This window comes from Melospiza melodia, chromosome 8, assembly GCF_035770615.1.
Source record: "Melospiza melodia melodia isolate bMelMel2 chromosome 8, bMelMel2.pri, whole genome shotgun sequence".
Taxonomy (NCBI): domain Eukaryota; kingdom Metazoa; phylum Chordata; class Aves; order Passeriformes; family Passerellidae; genus Melospiza; species Melospiza melodia.
The window spans coordinates 32,637,814-32,656,764 of NC_086201.1; the positions used below are offsets into that span (position 1 = coordinate 32,637,814).

General features: G+C 45.1%; 2 protein-coding genes across 16 annotated transcripts in view; one reads left to right on the forward strand and one right to left on the reverse strand.

Moving 5' to 3' along the window:
- Nucleotides 1-1,389: 1,389 nt before the first annotated feature.
- Nucleotides 1,390-10,737, reverse strand: C8H21orf58 (chromosome 8 C21orf58 homolog). 5 transcript variants are annotated; one of them, XM_063162570.1, is made up of 9 exons: nt 10,608-10,737; nt 10,299-10,364; nt 9,548-9,605; nt 8,091-8,158; nt 6,966-7,109; nt 6,017-6,131; nt 4,226-4,356; nt 2,579-2,715; nt 1,413-1,497 (listed from the first exon to the last, which is right to left on the reverse strand). In XM_063162570.1, the coding sequence occupies exons 2-9, from the start codon at nt 10,359-10,361 to the stop codon at nt 1,482-1,484; spliced, it is 732 nt and encodes a 243-aa protein (XP_063018640.1). In that variant the 5' UTR covers nt 10,362-10,364; nt 10,608-10,737; the 3' UTR covers nt 1,413-1,481. The 5 variants fall into 5 exon arrangements, with proteins under 5 accessions (XP_063018641.1, XP_063018640.1, XP_063018638.1 ...); XM_063162568.1 differs by having other exon boundaries at nt 2,579-2,718; XM_063162569.1 differs by having other exon boundaries at nt 2,579-2,718; nt 10,635-10,698.
- Nucleotides 10,738-13,204: 2,467 nt separating this feature from the next.
- PCNT (pericentrin) overlaps nt 13,205-18,951 on the forward strand; it is a 70,164-nt gene continuing 64,417 nt past the window's right edge. For all 11 annotated transcript variants that reach the window (XM_063162574.1, XM_063162575.1, XM_063162584.1 and 8 more), the window contains exons 1-2: nt 13,205-13,265; nt 18,344-18,541. In XM_063162574.1, coding sequence (XP_063018644.1) covers nt 13,212-13,265; nt 18,344-18,541 — 252 coding nt within the window. In that variant the 5' untranslated portion in view covers nt 13,205-13,211. The remainder of the gene's footprint in view (nt 13,266-18,343; nt 18,542-18,951) is intronic.

Below are 18,951 nucleotides of genomic sequence, written 5' to 3' on the forward strand. Positions count from 1 at the left end.
CAATTCCCATTAAAGTTTAACTCCCAGCTCAGGGACTGTCAGGGAGTCAGCCTGGGGTGTTGAGATGGCAAAGTCAGGCAGTCAGGCTGCTTTGGAAATTGCAGAGCAATCCTGCAGTCTCCAAGGAATGCACACAGAGCAGGAGGAGAGCTTGCATGGGCCAGGTTTTTGCTGGTGCTTCACTGGGATGAAACTGCAGAAGCACCAGTGGGACAATGTGGGGCGACTTCTGAAACCTCTCCTCAGGCTGGGATGTGAGCCACGCTGCTTTCCCAGGAGCCTCATCCCATCTTTGAGGACATCCCTCCTCCAAGGAAGCTCTGTGTTTGTGTGGCTCAGGGTTTTGGGGTGGGATGTGAGCCACACTTCTTGCCCAGGAACCTCATCCCATCTTTGAGGACATCCCTCCTCCAAAGAAGCTCTGTGTGTGTGTGGCTCAGGGTTTTGGGGTGGCATGCTTATGAGAGAGCTCATGCCTGCTCTGCAGAAGCTTTCCAGGATTTAGACAGGGCTAAGGCAGGCATCATTTCACATGGAAATGCTCTGCAGGCATCATTTCACATGGAAAGGCTCTGCTGAGCCAGTGCTGCCCGCAGTAAGCATTGCAAAGGGAGGAGCCAATTAGAGCCAAATACAATAATGAAACAGCAGACAGTGAAACTGCAGATGTTTGTATCACCAAGTACAATTTATCGCTAAACCTGCCAGGCCCCAGCAGATTTGGCTCAGAGAATCATTAAGGTAGAAAAAGTAGAAAAAGCCCTCTAAGAACGCAACCCCTATGACCCTAAATGCCACATCTGTGTGGCTATCAAAGACCTACAGGGATGGGGCAGTGCTCAAGTGCTTCCCTGGACAGCCTCTTCCAATGCCTGACAATGTTTCCAGTCAAGAATTTCTTCCTAATATTCAATCCAAACTCACAGCTTTCAGGTAGAGAAGTTAGAATCTCAAAGACAACAGAGCAGAGAGGGCAAAGAGCAAGGGAGGCATTGCATAGTAAATAAATTATTCATTAATTGTTTTTGGAACACAGACAGCTTCCAGCAGTGATAGTTACTGTCTTTTCTTCATTCCAAAATGAAGAATTTAGGTCCCTGGGTTTTCTTAATCAGGCTCACTCAAAAACTGCAGCAAGCAAACCCAGTGTACAGATGTTCTCCACTCTAAAAACAGAAGGTGGGAATATATTGAGAAAGTGCTATAAAACCATCATTCATCTTTCTATATTAAACAAAACCAGGCTGCTGAGAGCATGAAAAAGTGTTGCCTGATAATAATTCCATGTGAGCCTTTCAAGAAGTCATAAATAAAACTAAAAAGAACAGGATAACATGGGCATGGATTAAAGCCTGTCCTCTGGGGAAAAGTACAGGAGGGAAAAGTGCTCAAGAAAAAGACATGTCAATGGCTGAGGAAGAACAGCAGGATTTTATTGGTTTTACAAAGGCTCTGGTGCACTTGCAGAGGACCCTGTACTGTCAGTATGTGGGCCACCTGCAACAAGAAAAACAGGGTTATTGTGTTTAGTAACAGCCCGTAGTGCTGCAACTGCAAAAAAAACCAAAGTGTTTGGTCTCATGCCTTGTGGTGGCAGGCAGCTGAGGAAGGGGAAGAGCAAAGTTTAAAGGCCATGACAAGACCTCCTGATTCCTGCAGGGAATTGCAATGATGCTGACAGGAGCCAGGGGTTCTTTACTGGCTCAGATTACAAACCCGTGCCAAGGGGAAATAGGTAGAAATGCTCATCCCTTGTAATCCCATTAGGGAAATAATCTGTTCAGGCATTCAAATCCCCTGTTAAAGAGGGCTGTGCAGACACCCCTGCCAGCAGGTCACCCGTGCCCTGTTCTCCTGTTCACTGAGGCTCTGAAAGAGCCATGGACAGGAATAAAAGTGGAGTTCCCATGTCACCCCCACCTTCCAGGCTCTAGAAAGGGGCATTTCTTCACCAGCCTTGGCATGTAAGGACTTCCCAGCACCTCGGAAGCCAAGCAGGGCAGGCTCAGAGGAGGCACAAAGCAAGTGAGCCCCTGGAGGAGCTGGCTGTGCACAAGGCTCAAGGGCTCTGTGGATTTGGGAGCATCCTGGGGAGAAGTTCAAGGCAGAAATCAGCCATTTCTGCACTTTAAACCCACCCCCTCCAGCTGCAAGCACGATCTTGTGGCAAAGGCTCAGCATTATTTCTGATACTCCCCTCCCTTTGCACCAATTTTCTTAGCTGGTGGTTTGGGGTTTTTTTTTTTTTTTTATTTTCCCAGGAATCTCTGATGAGCAAATGTCCCAGCAGTGCTTTGAGAACATAAACCCTGCTGGGACCTGTAGGACTTCCCCATCCCCGATTTATGTGGCAGGTGACTGCTGGGTTCACAGGGACACCCAAAAGGCAGGGTGGGGGGCACAAAAGGCAGGGTGGGGGACACAAAAGGCAGGGTGGGGGACACAAAAGGCAGGGTGGGGCATCTCTGTGATGCTCCCCCTTGTCAGATGCCCACATTTATCCCCCAGTCTGCCTTGGCAGCCCCGCTGGGCAGGGGAAAGGGCTGCAGGAGCACATCACAGCTGCCTGGTGACTCACAGGGGCTGGGCAGAGGCGCTGCTCCAGGGCTGTTCTGTGCTGGGGGGCACTGGGAACACCCCCGGGGGAGGGTAATGGTGGTGGTGGTGCACCACAGGCGCCTTGGGTCTCTCTGCCTTCACAGCAAGCTGCAGGTCCTTCTTGGGGAGAGACAGACAAAGGGTGCTTGGGAATGCAGAAAAATGCAGTGGCAACATCCGTAGTGGCCGTACTGCTTTGCTGGTTTGGATTTAAGTTTGTGCGGGAGTTTTGTCCTTGCCTGATTTTTTAAGTTCTTCCAAGCCTTCTGATGTTTACATTCTTGTAACAAACTTGCTCACACGCTTCCTGTAAATAACTTATTGTTTTGCATTCTTTTATAGAAGAGGAGAAATTTGATGGACTGTTGGTTTGTCCAGTGTCACTGGAGAGGTGGCACTTTCACCCTCCAATCCACTGTCAGTTTTGGAAATCTATAAATGTTGAAGTGAGAAAATAAACTTCCCTTTTTTCACCTTGATAACAGCAGTGTTGTTTTGTTCCCTATAGTGACAGTTTTAGTATATTTGGTACAGCAGTGCTTAGTGGTTATTTTATTTAATGCATGGAAGTCTATATTTTTTATTATTTTAGATTTCTAATTTTTTTTATTATTTAGATTTATGCACAGGTTAAATGGGGCTGTTGAAAGGTGAGTGGGTTTTGCTGACTATCTTTTGCTTTTTTAGCTTATGGATTATTTTGTGGGTGGGGATTACAGCATCTTGATTTGTTTGGTACTTTGCATTGTTGAGGTGGCAATCGGCATTTGTTGGTTTTTATTTTTAGGAACTTTATTGTAGATGGGTTTTTGATAGTTTGGGTAAGGGGTTCAATTGCTTGACGCCTTTTGTTTTTATAGTTATATAAATGTTATATATTTAGATATAATATGTAGATAACTATAAAGTTATATAAATATAACATAATAATATTATAAACAATATATATAATGATATATAAAATAATATCATATAATAATATGTATTATAATATACAAATAATATATATTATAATAATATAAAATATGATACATAAATATATAATTAATATATAAATATATATTTATAGATAATATTTATATAACTATAAAACTATAACTATATAACTGTTATATATATAATTATATATATATGATTATATATATACAAAATTATATATATATACATATATACATATATACATATATATATATATACATATATATATATATATATATATATATATATATATATATATATATATATAACAGTTATATATAACTATACATCTAGTTATTTTAAATGTTTATTTGAGGTTTTTTGGGGCAGAAACCTGTGCCCCTCACGGAGGGGGGCAGGGTTCCCCTCAGCCAGCCCCTGGGAAAGGAAAACCTTTGGGATATGTCTGGAGGAGATTCTGCAGGTTCCAGTACAGAAGGCCCAAGAACACTTGGTGACTTCAGATTTCACCTGACCCTCAGACCCCACTCCCCCCAGTTTGTTCCATTAATTGATGTCAGTGAAATGCAGCATGCCAGGCTGGCCTGGAGAGGAAGGTGGCCATCAGGGCATGCTCTTGCTCTGCCATCTTTCCTAAGGTTCATTGTCCTCCCCAGTGCTCTGGCCAGGCCTGGGTGTTGTTTGTTACCTGCTGGGGGACATGAGCCACTGGCCCCCCAGGCTGTGTGAGCAGGGCTGGTGGCAGAGCCTTCAGCATCATGTTCTGCATCATGATCTGGTGCATCTGAGCGTTCTGCATCAGCATCATCTCCACCATGTCTGGGAAGAGAAAAGAGTGAGAGCTTTATCCACAGCTGACAAGCAGCAGAGGCAAAATTATAAAGAGAGTCCTCCTGCACAGGGTGGGCACTGCCACAGAGACAAAGCAGCTGAAAGGGGGCACACTTTCCTCAACTGTAAGCTGTGTGTATACTATTTACCACCTATTAGGAGTAGAGCAGTTATCTTCTGTTGATTGGGTAGTTTTCCTTATCTTTTCCACAACCCATCCTCCTTCCAGAGACATCTCTTCTATTAATAGGCCACTGAGTGTCCCTGCACAGCTGGTAAAAATTACATCATCCCATTGTAAGGTGCTCCACCCAGAAAGAAGAGCCCAACATCCCTACCTAACTATAATCTGAGATTTACAACAACAGAGACACCCTTTTCCCACTAAATTCCCAAAAGAACAACTTATCTTCTCCACTAGATTCCCAGAAAAATACCAAACCCATCTACACCACCACCAGACCTTCGGAAACAAACCTACACCCTTCTACAGAATCACTGCTTTGACAATAGCACATCTGTCACTCCAAGAAAACTACAGCCACCATTTAATCAAAACTGCTACCAACACCCTAACCAACAGTGCCAAGTCATATTCTACCTCTGCCAGTAGTTTATTTTCTACTTTTTTGTACTATTTTTAAAATTTTCCTAGTAAAAACCTGTTATTCCTATTCCCATGTCTTATGTGATGGTGCAGTGCCACCTTGAGTGAGAGCCCACTGGCTCATGGAATAGAAAAGGATGGAAAAGACCTCTAACATCATCAAGTCCAAGCCTCAATCTCTCATTTCATGCACATCAAATCTCCTTACAGGATCTCTGGGATACAAAGGACTTGTGCAGTGTAACTCATTCACTTGGGGAGGAGTGAAGAGGGAGAGGGGAGAAAAAAAGAAGGGAGAAAATAATGAAGGCAACTCTCATTTTCCTTTATACTAATCATACAAAAAGCAGTTCATACGTAGCAGCATCAGAGAAGTCCTGAGTGGATTTGGACTATTTTGGTTATGGAAATAAACTCTGATCTGAAAATCCAGATACTTAGGTGAAGTATGAGCTGTGAAATACTGCAGTTCCATGACTGAGGATTCCTGGGTAGGATGAAACTTTGGCTGAAGGCTGAGCCAGGGAAATTGTCCCAGGTTTTATTTCATGTATCGCTTCACAGTAGCACCCACCTATGTTTAGAAACAAACTTTTATTGGCATTGCACTATATTTAGAACAACACTTTCCGATGTTCTGTCTCATTTCCAAACACAGGGTACAAACAAAAGCCTGAGGAGATTGAACAGCAGGTTAGGAAGAAACAAAAGAATAAAACCAGATTTTAGAAGCCTGTTTGCCAATTCTGGAGCCACCCATGTGAATGACTTTCACCTTGTTCATATTACTCAGTGCCACGAGTTGAGCTGTTCTGCTTTCCCAATCTCCTCTAGAGTTTGAAGTTCCCTTTTCTTTAGTTTTAGTGATAAGAGTTTCACAACTGAATGCTTTCACAACTGCTACCCATTCCACTTACAAAGCACAACTCCCCAAGCTCCAGCAGTTCATTAAGCAGCACATCCCTAATGAGTTTGGAGCCCGTGCCATGTCCCCTGCCAGGCCTGGTGGCAGGAGCTGCTGCTCTATGGAGGCTTTCTCACCTTCCTTGATGCTCCCAGGGCGGGGGGCTGCCAAGGGCTGGGCTGGGGGGATCTGGGTGATCACAGGGGAGGGCTGAGGCAGCTGCTGGATGATGGTGGCAGGCTGAGCTGGCATCTGCAACAGGAAGGGAAAATGGACAAGTCAGGCTTGGTTCTGGCCAGCTCCCCTGTGGGGGTGTTCACAGGGGTCCCAGGATGAGGGAAGAGATGAGGATCTGACTCCATGTTGCAGAAGGCCTGATTTATTATTTTATGATATATATTCTATTAAATTATACTAAAAGGATAGAAGAAAGGATTTCATCAGAAGGCTGGCTAAGAATAGAAAAAGAAGTAATGATAACAAACGCTCTGTCTCTGACTCTTTGTCCAAGCCAGCAGACTGTGATTGGCCATTAATTAGAAACAACCACATGAGACCAATCCCAGATGCACCTGTTGCATTCCACAGCAGCAGATAATCATTGTTTACATTTTGCTCCTGAGGCCTCTCAGATTCTCAGGAGGAAAAATCCTAAGGAAAGGATTCTTCATAAAACATGTCTGTGACACTCCCCCAGCTATGGGAACAGCTGCCATCTGCCCAGGCTTCAGGAAAACTCTGGGATCCTCATGCAGAAGCTGTTGGGGCTGTGGGCTGCCTGAGCAGGCAGTGATGTGCATTAGAAAGTGGCTGAATGGCCAGGCTGGAGTGTGGGCAGCCCTGCCACTCCTTTTGCCAACCTGCTCCAAGAGTAAACCACTCCCATTGTTAATTTTGGGCATTATTTGCAAGATGGCAAATAAGGGTTTCCCTTTTTTCCCTTCAGGTTTCGCTGCAAGGGTCCCGTAAAAGAGCAATGGGCACATCTTCCTTTTTTGTGGTATGAGCAATCCCATACAGCTCCCAAATGATTGCCAGCCCAGTCTGGCACAGTGCTGGTGGTGTTTTCTAGGAGCCAATCCTTACTGTCTGCTGGATAATCCTTGGTGGCTCCACTGGGGAAGCTGGAAAAGGGATCTGGTAGATTTGTGGCAGGGCAGCTCTGTGGTCATGGCAGTGTCCCCCATCTGGTGCAGGTGGCTGTGAAAGCTCTTCCAGAAGGTGCTGCTCCTGCAAAGTCAAGTATTGTTTTTTCATTTTATTAAAGAAAACCTGGTCACAGCAAGGCAGACATTATGGTTATGCTCCCTGGACTAAATGGGATCAGCCCCTAGGAACCTGCAGCAAGGGCACTGCCAATGCCTGCAAAAGCATAAAGAAATTTTTCCTTGCCACAGGTCTTGAAGCACAAGCAAAAAAGATTGGGGGGAAAAAAAACGCACAGAACAAGCTGCCAAAAGTCTGGGAAAACATTTCAATAATAGTTGGTGACGGTGTTCACAGGGGTCTCAGGTTGAGGGAAGAGATGAGGATCTGACTCCATGTTTCAGGAGGCTTGATTTATTAATTTATGATATATATTATATTAAAACTATACTAAAAGAATAGAAGAAAGGATTTCATCAGAAGGTTAGCTAAGAATAGAATAGGAAAGAATGATAACAAAGGTTTGTGGTTTGGACTCTCTGTCTGAGCCAGCTGACTGTGATTGGCCATTAATTAGAAACACCCACATGAGACCAATCACAGATCCTCCTGTTGCATTCCACAGCAGCAGATAATCATTGTTTACATTTTGTTCCTGAGGCCTCCCAGCTTCTCAGGAGGCAAAATCCTAAGGAAAGGATTTTTCATCAAACATGTCTGCAACAATAGTTGGTATCCTCCACAAGCTAGGAATAAATAACAATTACTATTGTCTCTACTTTGGCATGGCTAAAAATCCCTTCTTTGCCTTCTGGCACAGAAAGTTTATGGTGCAGCAGATTCAAGAGAAGCAGGATCACCCCACTGCAGTGCCTGAAGCAGGTGCAAGCTCCCTCAGCTGCAGTGAGAGGAGCCAAGCTGCTCTCCAGGCTCCTTCCCTGATTAGCTGGCCCAGCCTTTATATCCCAAAGCAGCAGAGCACTAAACCCTGCCCAGCCCCAGAATTAAAGGCCAGGACAACCCTGAGCCCACATCAGCAGTGGATGTGCAGGGAATTGCTCTTACCCTGAGCTCCTGCAGCAGATTTCTCCTTTGCCTCAGGGCACTTTGGAGCAGGTCCTGAGGTCTGTTCCCTGCAAGAGGAAGAGTTGCCATTATCTCTCCAAAGGATCACAAAGACAGAGCTATTGCAGCACCTGTGTTATGCTATCAATGTGGAAAATGTGTTATTGCATAGCTGGATGTTGCATATGGGTAAAGCCTTACAAAATAAGGGCTTGTTGCCTTTTTAAAATCATGGCTCAGGAATGCTATTTGGAGGAGCAGAAGAGGACTGTGGGAAAGTGACTGAGCTGAATTAGGGGTAGAAAAAGAAGTTAGATAGCCATGATGTGCTCACATTGTGGTGTGTGGTGGTTGGTTGGGCTATGTCTGTTATAATTTTAAACTGTGAAAAGTAAAGGCCTAACTGCTCACAAAGATCTGGTTTTTGCAATAAAGGGACTCAGTGTTGCTCTGCTTCACCAGCTTGAGTTCCTCCACAAAAGGCTTGGGCTGCTTTTCTTGTCAAATACGTGCGTGGCTAATGACTTTATGCCATGTGCAGCCACAGCTGCCCAGCAGCTCTGCAAAGGCAAAACCCCTCTGAAAATAAACTCTTAAGGTTGCTCTTTAAAGCCTTCTTTTAACCTCCTGGTTTAGGAATCCATTTCAGGCTGAAGGTTTCTAGATGTGCCCTGTGCATGCAGAGGATGCCTGTCTGTAGTAACAGCTCCATCAAATCTGGTTTGAATATCAACTTTTCTGCTTCCATTTTGTTCTGCATCAGCTTCCTTTTCAGTTCACGCCACACATGGCTGATTTTGAAATGAAGATAAGCAAGAATGTTCTCATATACCTTGGAGCCACGCCTGGCATCTGCTCTGGAAAGCACCAGTTTGTGTTTTGAAACTGTAAATTGTTCTAGGGGATTTTTAAAAGTGGCCACGGCATTAGAAAATTCCAACTATCTGTGCATCAGATCAATGAATAGGAAACCCACAGTACAATGTAGAAATATCAAAGAGCTTCTCTTGGTGGCCTTGAATCCATAGACAATATAAACAGTGCATGAGCCATGCAAAGAAATTAAGTGTTCCTCCTGCCTTTTCAGAAGGGCAGCAAACTACAACAGGGCTCCTCCTGCCTTTTCACCCAAGCCAAGCAAACTACACCAGGGTGTACTCCTAGGTGTGAGAGCTAGGACAAACTGGATCGGGATCACTTTGCTCCAGCTGAGAGGCTGCACAGGATAAGATCAACCTTTCCTGGGCAGGAAGGCATCTGATGTGAGTGCTCAGCTGGTCGTTCACTGCCCTTGGTCAGGGAAAAAAAAAAATAGCTGAAGAAATTCAAAAGATAAAAAGCAACTAACTCACAGATGAAGGGGAAAGAGGGGATCATCTCCTGAGGAACTCATGCCTGAGAACATAAGCAAGCCCTTTCCAAAATATGCCTAAAATTAGAACAAATGCTTCTCTTACTTGCAGCTGGGAGAGACAAATCCATCTTCTCTAGGTTCTCCTGTTCATTTTCTAGTCTCTGTTGGCAGAACCATAACCAGGACTGGTTATAAGTCAGGCAGAGGAGCTCACAAGGATTCCCAAGCTTATGGCACAGGTTTGGGATGGAGGAAATAGAGCAGGAGTGGAGAAAAATGGTGGTTCTTAAAGAAATATGAAATGCTTAATTACAAATCCAGTTACAGTAAAGAATAGTGATGCTTCCAACTGTCCAGGCCATTCCAGACCTTAAAACTGATAGCATGGTGAATCAGAAGACTTAATTTATTTTGTAGGGCAGAGAGCTGCATCACATGAAGAACTTGATAATGTTGAGTTTGGACTCTTGATTCAGCAAGGGTCTGACCAGGCAACACATCTTATGTGAAAACAGACATAAAACTGCCTTACAGCAATCTGGGATTTTCTTTACTCAAGATGTACTCCTAAACTTCATCTGTCCCAGCTCAAACTGGCTTTGAGCTAACTGGTGACATCTCCCAGTTAAAATCTCTAACTGTTGACCTCTCCCATAAAATCAGAGACAATTTAATTTACTGTAGGTCCATGTAAACTTGCAGAATGTTATTTAAGAAAGCGACAGTGAGTAGTAGCACTCCTCAGTGTATCTCAGTAAAATGATTCTATAACATAATAAATTTATGTTAAAATTTAGTGTTAATGCTTCAACATGCAAGAGCAAAAAGCAGAGCAAAGGTGATGATTCCCTTACCTTTTCTAGGAGTTTGAGTTTCAGCCGTGTCAGCTGATCCACCACTGAAGGATCTGCCATCATCTCCTGGAAGAGCAGGCAGGCAAAATCAGGTTAAAAAGATAAACAGAGGCAGACAGGTCTTCAGTGCTCATTTTTCCCCCTCCACAACCTTCACAGAATGATTCCATTATTAAAAACCAATAACACAAGATGAGCAGAAATTGAGAGAAGCAGCTAAAAGCTTCCATTTCACTCCTAGATCAGAATGAGTACAGGCATAAACAAAGTCACACACACAGCTTTTCCCTGCCATTTCTCCCCACATACTTCTGTGCTGCAGGCTGTGATGCTCACAGGAAGGCAGCTGAGGCTGAATATTTATTTTTCTGTTCCTAATGGTTGCTCTCCTTCCCCTGGCAGCATCACTAAGCCTGTGCTCTGTGTTGTTAGAGACTTTTAATTAGCCCAGAGGTTCGTGCCTGGTTGCTAAGTTTATAGTCTCCACAGGTAACATAAACAATTTCATCTCCAGGCACGGGAGCTTGTGTACCTTGGGTAATGCCTAGCGCATTGGTGGACAAGAGGAAAAAAAAAAAAAAAAAGAAATAAAAACCAATGGTTCTTTGAAACAAGGCCAGAAAATCCTCTCACCAGCCAGCAGCTCTCCTGGGAAACAAACTCTGAGGCCATTTCTGCACTTGCAAACCCCACAAAATCTTTCTGTCACATCTCTGACCCCTCCATCTGGGCAGCTGCTGCAGCCTTTGACAAGGAGTTTGCTAGTTATGCCTGTAAGCTGCACCAGTGTAGTTTGCTTCTGTGCTTCCAGGAAAGAAACCCATCCCTTTTTGATTGCTGCTGAACATTGAGCTGATTATTTTACCACCAAGTGGTTTACCAGAGTGCCCCTAAGAGCTGAATTTCTAGAGCCTTCACTGCAGTATGAATAGAGGGTTACAAGGGAGTTTGGCAAAAAGGAGCAGGTGTAAGTATTGCATTAAAAGTATAGCAGCATATACTGTGTGTATATAAGTGTATACACATATATATGTGTACATAAGTATAGTGTGAAGCAACTGAATTTACTAAAGAGGAAATGAAGAGAAGTTTGTGCCTGATGTGACAGATATCCCAGAGGAAATCCAATACCGGGGGAAAAAAAATAAAAAATTAAATTAAAAGGCACTTTGCAGCAAACCTGCTACAGGATCTCTCTTTCCCTTCTTTTCTCTTTTTTCCACACTTGGTCACATTGTGATCCTTACTCCTGGGACATCTTGCAACCTTTTAATTAATGTGGTGCCAGGAATGTGCCAGCCACACACAAAATCTGGCTGGAAGGGATCTGGAGCTAACACTGAATCCCAGACAAGGGATCACACTTAAAAATGAGGATTCAAAAGAGAAAAACCAGACAAATTTTATCCTATAAAAGAATAACAGGTGTGTTACATGCACCTCACAGGACATCATTATTCTGCTCTATTTAGCAGGGCTGAAGTCACAGTCTGGACACTGGGCTCATTTTTGGACATGGTGGTTTAAGAGGGAAAGAGAGTCCAGGAAATAAAAAATAAAAAAAGGGTGCATTTAAAAAATGTAGCATCTAAGGAAGACTTTAAAGAACTGGCTTTGTTTAATTAGTAAGTAGATGGTGAAAAGAGGACAGGCCAGCAGGTTTTAAATAAATGAGAGGATACAATCAAAGAACGGGGTGGAGTGGGGGAGAGGGGTTTGTCTGGAAAAACACAAGCATTTGGCTTAATGGGGAAGAGAAAACCTGATAAAAAATCTTCACGAAAAGAAAGAAATTAAAGAAATGAAAGAAATCCTCATTAGCCACTAAGGGAAATGATGGAGCAGCTACTGAAACCAAAAAACTCTTTCACACAAGTTGTTTATGAACAATTCACTAAGACATTTAATCATTCAGACTTTGTCTTTTGGCACTGCCCTAGAGGCAGATGGTCTTTTTAATGCTTGCCAATCCAGCACACTGCTCTGAGTAACACATTTGACTAAAGCCTGTGTTTTTATAATTCAATTATTTCAAAATACAAAGAAGCCAAGAGTGTTGTAGCTTCAATAAGCAGAGCAAAAGGGAGTTGGTACATTTGGACATCTGGGGTCTTAAATTTATGGCCCTTCAAGGACGTTGGAGGAGACAGAAGATTCCAGAGGAGACAGAAGCCTGGAAACTTGGAGACAACTCCATGTGCAAGGAAATGATAGAGAGATTAAAGAATGACAACCAAATCAGCATGAAGAGTGAGAAACCAATAACCAGTACAGCACAGAATGCTGATTTCTGCAGAGAATCATGCACCTTAGAACCAATGAACACTAATTTATTCATTCGCTAAAAATTTACAAATAAACAAAAAGGCGGGAAAGCAACCACCAACCCTGCCCACAAGCTATTGGCTGCCCTTAGCCCCGCCTCCTTTGGCCGCCCTTAGCCCCGCCCCATTACCCGCCCTAGCCCCGCCCCCATTGGGCACTGCCCTTAGCCCCGCCCCTCCATTGAGTACCGCTCCTAGCCCCGCCTCCATTGCCCGCCTCCAAATCCGCGCTCCCCATTGGCTGTCTCCCGCGCTGGGCGTGGCCGGCGGCCCTTTTGAAACGGCGCGGGGCGCTCCCATTGGTGGCTGCCGCGGGAGGGGGCGGGGCCAGCATTCGCGCCGGCTTGCCCGCGGTATCCCAGCAGCCACTTAGCGAGAGTGGGCGGAGCCCGGCTGAGAAGAGCCGTCGCCATTGGCCGCTAGCCTCGGTGCGTCATGATCTGCGGCCAATGGGCGCTGAGCCCCGCCCCTCGCGGCGCGGCGGCGGGCGGGGAGCGGCCCGGGGCGGCCATGACCGACGCTGCGCTGCTGCTGCCGCTGCCGCCGGCGCCGTGAGGGCGCGGGGGGTACGGACCGGCCCCGCCGCCGCATGGAGGCGCAGGAGGAGGCGCGGCGGCGCAAGCTGGAGGCAGGCAGGGCTAAGGTGAGGGGAAGGGGTCCCGGTGAGGAGGGTGCTGCGCTGAGAGCGCTGCCGGGCCCTCCCCGCTTGGCCTCAGCCCGGCCCGGTTCTCTCCCCTCCGTGGCGGGTCCGTGCCGCACTCGGAGCTCGGAGCTCGGCCCGGGGGTGTCCCCGGAGTGCGGTGGCTCCTCAGGAGAAGCTGTGCCCGGCAGTGTTTCTGTGTGCCGGCTGCCTGCAGGGCCAATCCCGCTGCCCAGGCATGGGAACATTAACTCGGGTCAGCACGGAGCAGCTGTGAGCTGTGCATGTGCATTCAGCCTCTGCTCTCGTTGTCTTTTGGGGTTTTTACTCCCAGCTCTCCCGTTTTTGCCCAGGATTCACTGTTTGTGCTTGGGATATGTAATATTGCACAAGGGATCGAGGATCCCGAGGAACAGGCGTTGTGTTACTGCTCGGCTGGCTCATTCCCTTGTGTGTGTCCGCAGGGAGAGCAGAGAGCTGGGCTCGCTTTGGTGGCTTCTGGTCACGCCAGCAGCAAACACTTCATAAGCCTTGAACGTTCAGGTGTAGTGTAGGGATTGTGTGGAGCACACAGGATGAGGCTGATACATAAAGACAACATTTAGAGACTTGTGTGGAGCTCACAGGATGAGGCTGATACATAAAGACAACATTTAGAGACTTGTGTGGAGCTCACAGGATGAGGCTGATACATAAAGACAACATTTAGAGACTTGTGTGGAGCTCACAGGATGAGGCTGATACATAAAGATAACATTCTCCCAGTAATTGTTACCTGCAGCCACGCGTTTAGCGCTGGTTGTGTGCTAACCCAGTTAAACAAACACTTCTTTGTTTTGGTAATGTTGTTCAAGGAGCTGATTGGAAGTGCTCGGTTACTTTGCTTTTAGTTCAGCTTTTCTGCTGGGTTTTGAGCTGGTTTTGTCATGTTTCCCTTCTGGTTGTCCCTGCTGAATAAGGCTTTAGTTCTCACCATTCCAGTAGGACTGGAATGGGGGCTATAGACAGGGTTGTGGGAAGTTTGGACCCATCAGATCTTTCCAGATCCTGCCTTTTCTGCAGGGACCCAGCCTGGATGTCTGGCTGGTGGGGTCAGAGGTGGCTTGGAGCTGTCCTGTGTTTGTGTTCCAGCTGCTTCCCACCAGTGCTGTGCCCAAGAAAATCCAAGAGAGTTTTTGTGGAAGGGAGCAGGGCTGAAGCTGCAGCCTGGTGCTGGGCAGTGCAGCTCCTCCATCCCTGGCCCGGCCCTCCCTGATGCTGCCATGGATTCCACACTGCCTGCTCCTGCTCAGCAGATTCTCACCTGCCTGCCTTGCCAGCCTTGTGCTGTGCTGTGAAAACAACTGCTCAGGAAAAAGCTCTGAGAGCAGGAGTTCTTAAGGTTGAAGAGTCACCTTAGCATGGCACAACCTGTGTTAGCATTTCTGTTAACACACATTAATTCCAGTTGCAGGACCTCTTTGTGATTAGAAAAGTGTGGCAGACTTGGCTTGAGTAAGTTATCAGCTCCCACCTGTTGGAAAACTGTTGTTTGCCATTAAAAAAAAAAAGAAAAAAATAAAGGCAGGGACTTGCCTTAGGTTTCAAGTTATACCTGCAGAGACAGGATTTAATTTACTGTATTTATACTGTGTGCCAAATCTCTCTCTTCCCATTAAAAAACAAAACCATCATTAGCAGCCCCATCAGTGTTGCTGCTGCACAGAATGCTGAGAGGAGAGGGAGAGTTGCAGAGAGGCAGAGAGAGATGTGGTGCTTCCTCAGCTGATGAAAATATCACAGAGTTCTGTTCCCTGGCTGGCAGACTGTGGGCACCAGACAGCTTCCAAAAAGCTCCCAGGTGACATTTCCTCTTTGCTATTCCTCTGATTTTCATTTTTCTAGTTTTCTCTGTGCTCCCCTCCTCATGGACACAGCACAGGTTTGAGAAGCACCATGAGCAAGTGCAGGTTGTCTCTCCTGGAGCAGCTTGAGGTGATCCCATCCCTGGTGTGACACAGGAGTGTTCAGTGCCCATCAGCTCAGCTTTCTGAGCCATCTCTAGAGGAGCTGCTGGCAGCAGGGGACACAGTGAGGCTGGCTTGTGTGTGAGAGGCCTCTGTTGTGGCACCCTGTGCAGTGATGTAACTGCAGTTGGATGCTGCTTCACTTTGGAGGTGGGAACCCTTGAGGGCTTTCTGCCTCACCCCCACCCTCCAGAAAATGAATTATTTCATCTTTAGCATCCTTAGATTTTAGTCTGCTAAGCACTGACTTGGCAAAGAAATATGATCTAAATGTTTTCCTCTTCAGACCTGCACTTGCATTATTCTTTTTCGTATAGGAATAGAAATTCCATTTTTGAGATGCATTTAAGTTGTCACCTAATAATATTAATAATAATGCCAACTGTTGTATTTATTGGAGGCTGTAATTGGCAGCTAGGTACTGATTGTATCAGGCAGCTCAGCTTCCTGTTTGTAACAAATGCAATGCTGATAGCCAGGCTAGTAACTGAGGAACAGAACAAACCTAATTATTCAGAGCTGCTTTTTTCTCCTTGTTTGTTTCTACCTCACCTTAATTGGTCTGCATGTTGTTCACCTGTGCCTCTCATTACAGAGCTCTCTGTGCCATACCTCAGGTGTGGGAAGTTTTGCTCTGCTTCCATTTTACAGCTGGGACCTGAAAAATGAGTGCAGGTTTTCCAGGAAGTTTTCTCACCTCATCATTTTGAGGAAGGTCTAGAAAATACTTCTTGGTTTTGTCTAAGAGCACTTCTTGTTTATGTTTGCTGTATCCAGGAGCTGGACTAATGTTTATTTGAACAACCTGTTTCTGTTTGGTGCTGATGTGGTTTTCTGCTCTGTTTTCTCTGGGTGTTGGTTTTGGTACTAATTTCTGAAGCACATAAAGTAATACCTCAAATTTTAACTGATGGGTGCTGGTGAAATGGAGTTGCAGTGCTTTGGTACCTGTAGAAAGGTGTCTTTGTGGGTGCTGTGGAGGACAGTGCTCTCAGGGTTCCTGTGGCAATGCTACATCTTGGCCAAAAGTGAAGCTTTCACCTTTGCATGTGCCTCTAGAGAGCAAAAGCAAAGTTAAATCTTTCAGAACAGGCATGATGGGATCTCACTGTGATAAGGCACAGGCAGTTGTGTCTTGTTTCTTTCTTCACGTTCACACTCAGTATTTGGTGCTGGCAGTGAATTTGAGATTCTCTTACAACAACTCTTAACTTCATGTAGCTGATGAAAGGCTTTGGCAATATCAGTACCTGATATTGCTCTAAATAGAACTTTTCCCATAAATCTGGAGCATGCCACTCCACCAAGTCCAGTAGTTCCATAAAGTTTTGGTGTAGTTAGATATTTTTGCATGGCATGTATTATTAGTTTATATGATTAGTGTGTGTGAATGGGACAAAATAAGTTTTGTTTTCTTTGACCTGTGCATTTAAAAGTGTAGAGTGTTTAGGTGTTCAAGTCAATGCCAAGTCTTGGTATTTTAATGTGAGTTTTTTGGTGTCCCTTCATGAATCAGTAACTGCTCTTTGTAATGCCCACTCTCTCCGCCTTTCATCTTTTCTGCTTCTTTTACTCCTGTTTTCCCTTTTTCCCTGCTTCAGCAGTTTGCTCTACTCTCCATTTTCCTGCAGGTTTCCTGCTGCCCTGTTTCCCCATGTTATCAGGTTAATGAGTGCTGTAGCTATTTCTGACACACAGTGCCATCAGTGAGTGCTGGAGCTGACACCTGGTTTCAGAGGACAGTATTTGTGTCTCACTGCAGCTTTGTGGTCTGTTCATTCTGCTTGTTAGCAAGGGCCCAAGTCTGGCAACCTTCACTTAATCTGCATTTCACTGTTACTAACTGTAGGAATTACAGAAGGTAACCTTAAAAATTAAGTTTTTGTACATAAGAATTTTATCAGCCGGTAAGAAATTGATGTTTTCCTGCAAATGAACCATTTAAACAGGCTGCTGGGTGCAGCAGATGTGTAAGTGTGCCCCTGTTGAGTAGCTAAGCTGTCAGACAGAAGTTCCTGTAAGGAGAGGTCACTGAACTGGATCCTCTTCACAAACTGAATGAGAAGAGTGGAACAAGATTTTTCTGCAAGGTGGCTGTTTGACAGGAAAACCAAACTCTTAAGCAGTGGCTTTTCATATGAATTGCAGGTAGCACTTGGCAGTGATGTTTACATCCAGTCATCAGTTAACTCTGTTTTGTCTCATCACAAGGATATTACACTGCACTTGATAACCTGTGGTTTTAACCTTGAAGTCTTTTTCCTTATCAGAAGGATGTCTGGATTTCTGCTGTGTGGGAGATGTTACTTGGAAATGCTGCCTAAACACAATACTAGAGTTGAAAATAACAATAATCCTTTTTAAGCTGTTTAGGGCGTTAGGGAGAGTTGGGTAATAAATTGTCTGTGACATTCTTTACAAGTCCCTGGGGCTTTGTAGAGCTGTGATAGCCTGATAAAGTAGAGCATCTGATTCTTCAACAGAAGAAATTAAAATGACCTGGCTTAATTGATTTTCTATTTATGTACTGGAGGCTGCTTTCTGGCGAAGAAGTTTTGCTGTGTTCTCTTAAGGGGGTGGCAGGGAAGGAGCATTAAAATCAGCGGAAGTGAATCCTCATCTCAAAGCTTACGCTGGCTAAGACCTCTTTAGATGTATCTGTAGGGGTGTGCTGGTGCTGCCACCACGACAGGGGGCTCCTTGTTTTTGCTGCTCTTGCAGAAAAGCTGCTCAATTATTATTTTTTCCTAATGCTTCTACTATATTGGCAACTGGTTCCTTTATTAATTTGCCTTGCTGCAATTCTGGGTTCTTATTGACACGCGAAGTTTCACTGAGTAAAACTTTGATTCTTGTGTGGAAATGAGCCTTTAGTGCTGGTGTGAGATTTGTTGCTTGGTGGCACAGTTATCCAGTATGTTGTGAGTTACCCAGGCAGATAAAGCAGTTTTTCTGCAGATGTACATAATTGATCAAGACAGGAGCTCTGTCACCCATGACTGTGTTAATCTTGTGGTCCTGCTACTTTTTCCTTGCTTACCTCTCCCTGTACCTCTTGCAATCTTTCCTCAACAGTTTGCTCACTTCAGACAGCGAAAAGCAAAGGGCGACGTCGCGCAGCCACAGAAAAAGGCGGCGAAGAGGAAGGGCTCGGCTGTCCACACGCATGACCTTCCGAAGGAAGAGCACCCAGTAGCAGCCAGACATGCTGGGAAGGGCGTAGAGCCTCAGGCTGGAGACACCAGCCTGCCAGAGGCACCAGCAGAGGCACAGGTAAATTTTTTTTTTAGTGTTTCTTGCCTTCACTCCGCTCCATTTGCAGGTGGTTGTTTGACTCCATTGAGTGTTAGCTCATGGGCCTCTAGCTGCTTCTGGGAGGTAAGTGAACTGCTGTTATTTTCACTTAGAAAAGTTCACTCTCTAACAAAGTAATCTCATTTATTAAGACATTACATGGCCTGGGCAGCTGTTATTGCCAGGGAGCTGTTAGCCTCCTAAATTAGTTTTTCCCCTTTCGCTGCCATGGACTTCTCTTTGGGCAGACCTGTGGCTGTGAATTCATCAAATGGCAAATCTGGATTGGGAGATCAACAGATTAAAAGCTGCCAGGACCTTGTAATGCACAGCATTAATTTGGTTTTGTATTACTAGGCTGGCTCAAATATGCTTAAATGTTTTCTGAA

What these genes read in the sequence shown, in the direction of transcription:
- C8H21orf58 (XM_063162568.1), bottom strand. Translation starts at nt 10,361, where the DNA reads ATGATGGCAGATCCTTCAGTGGTGGATCAGCTGACACGGCTGAAACTC. An exon ending in CCCTGGGAGCATCAAGGAAG is followed by an intron (nt 4,357 to 6,016) that starts GTGAGAAAGCCT and finishes TTCTCTTCCCAG; the next exon opens with ACATGGTGGAGATGATGCTG. An exon ending in TGGCTCATGTCCCCCAGCAG is followed by an intron (nt 2,719 to 4,225) that starts GTAACAAACAAC and finishes TCTCTCCCCAAG; the next exon opens with AAGGACCTGCAGCTTGCTGT.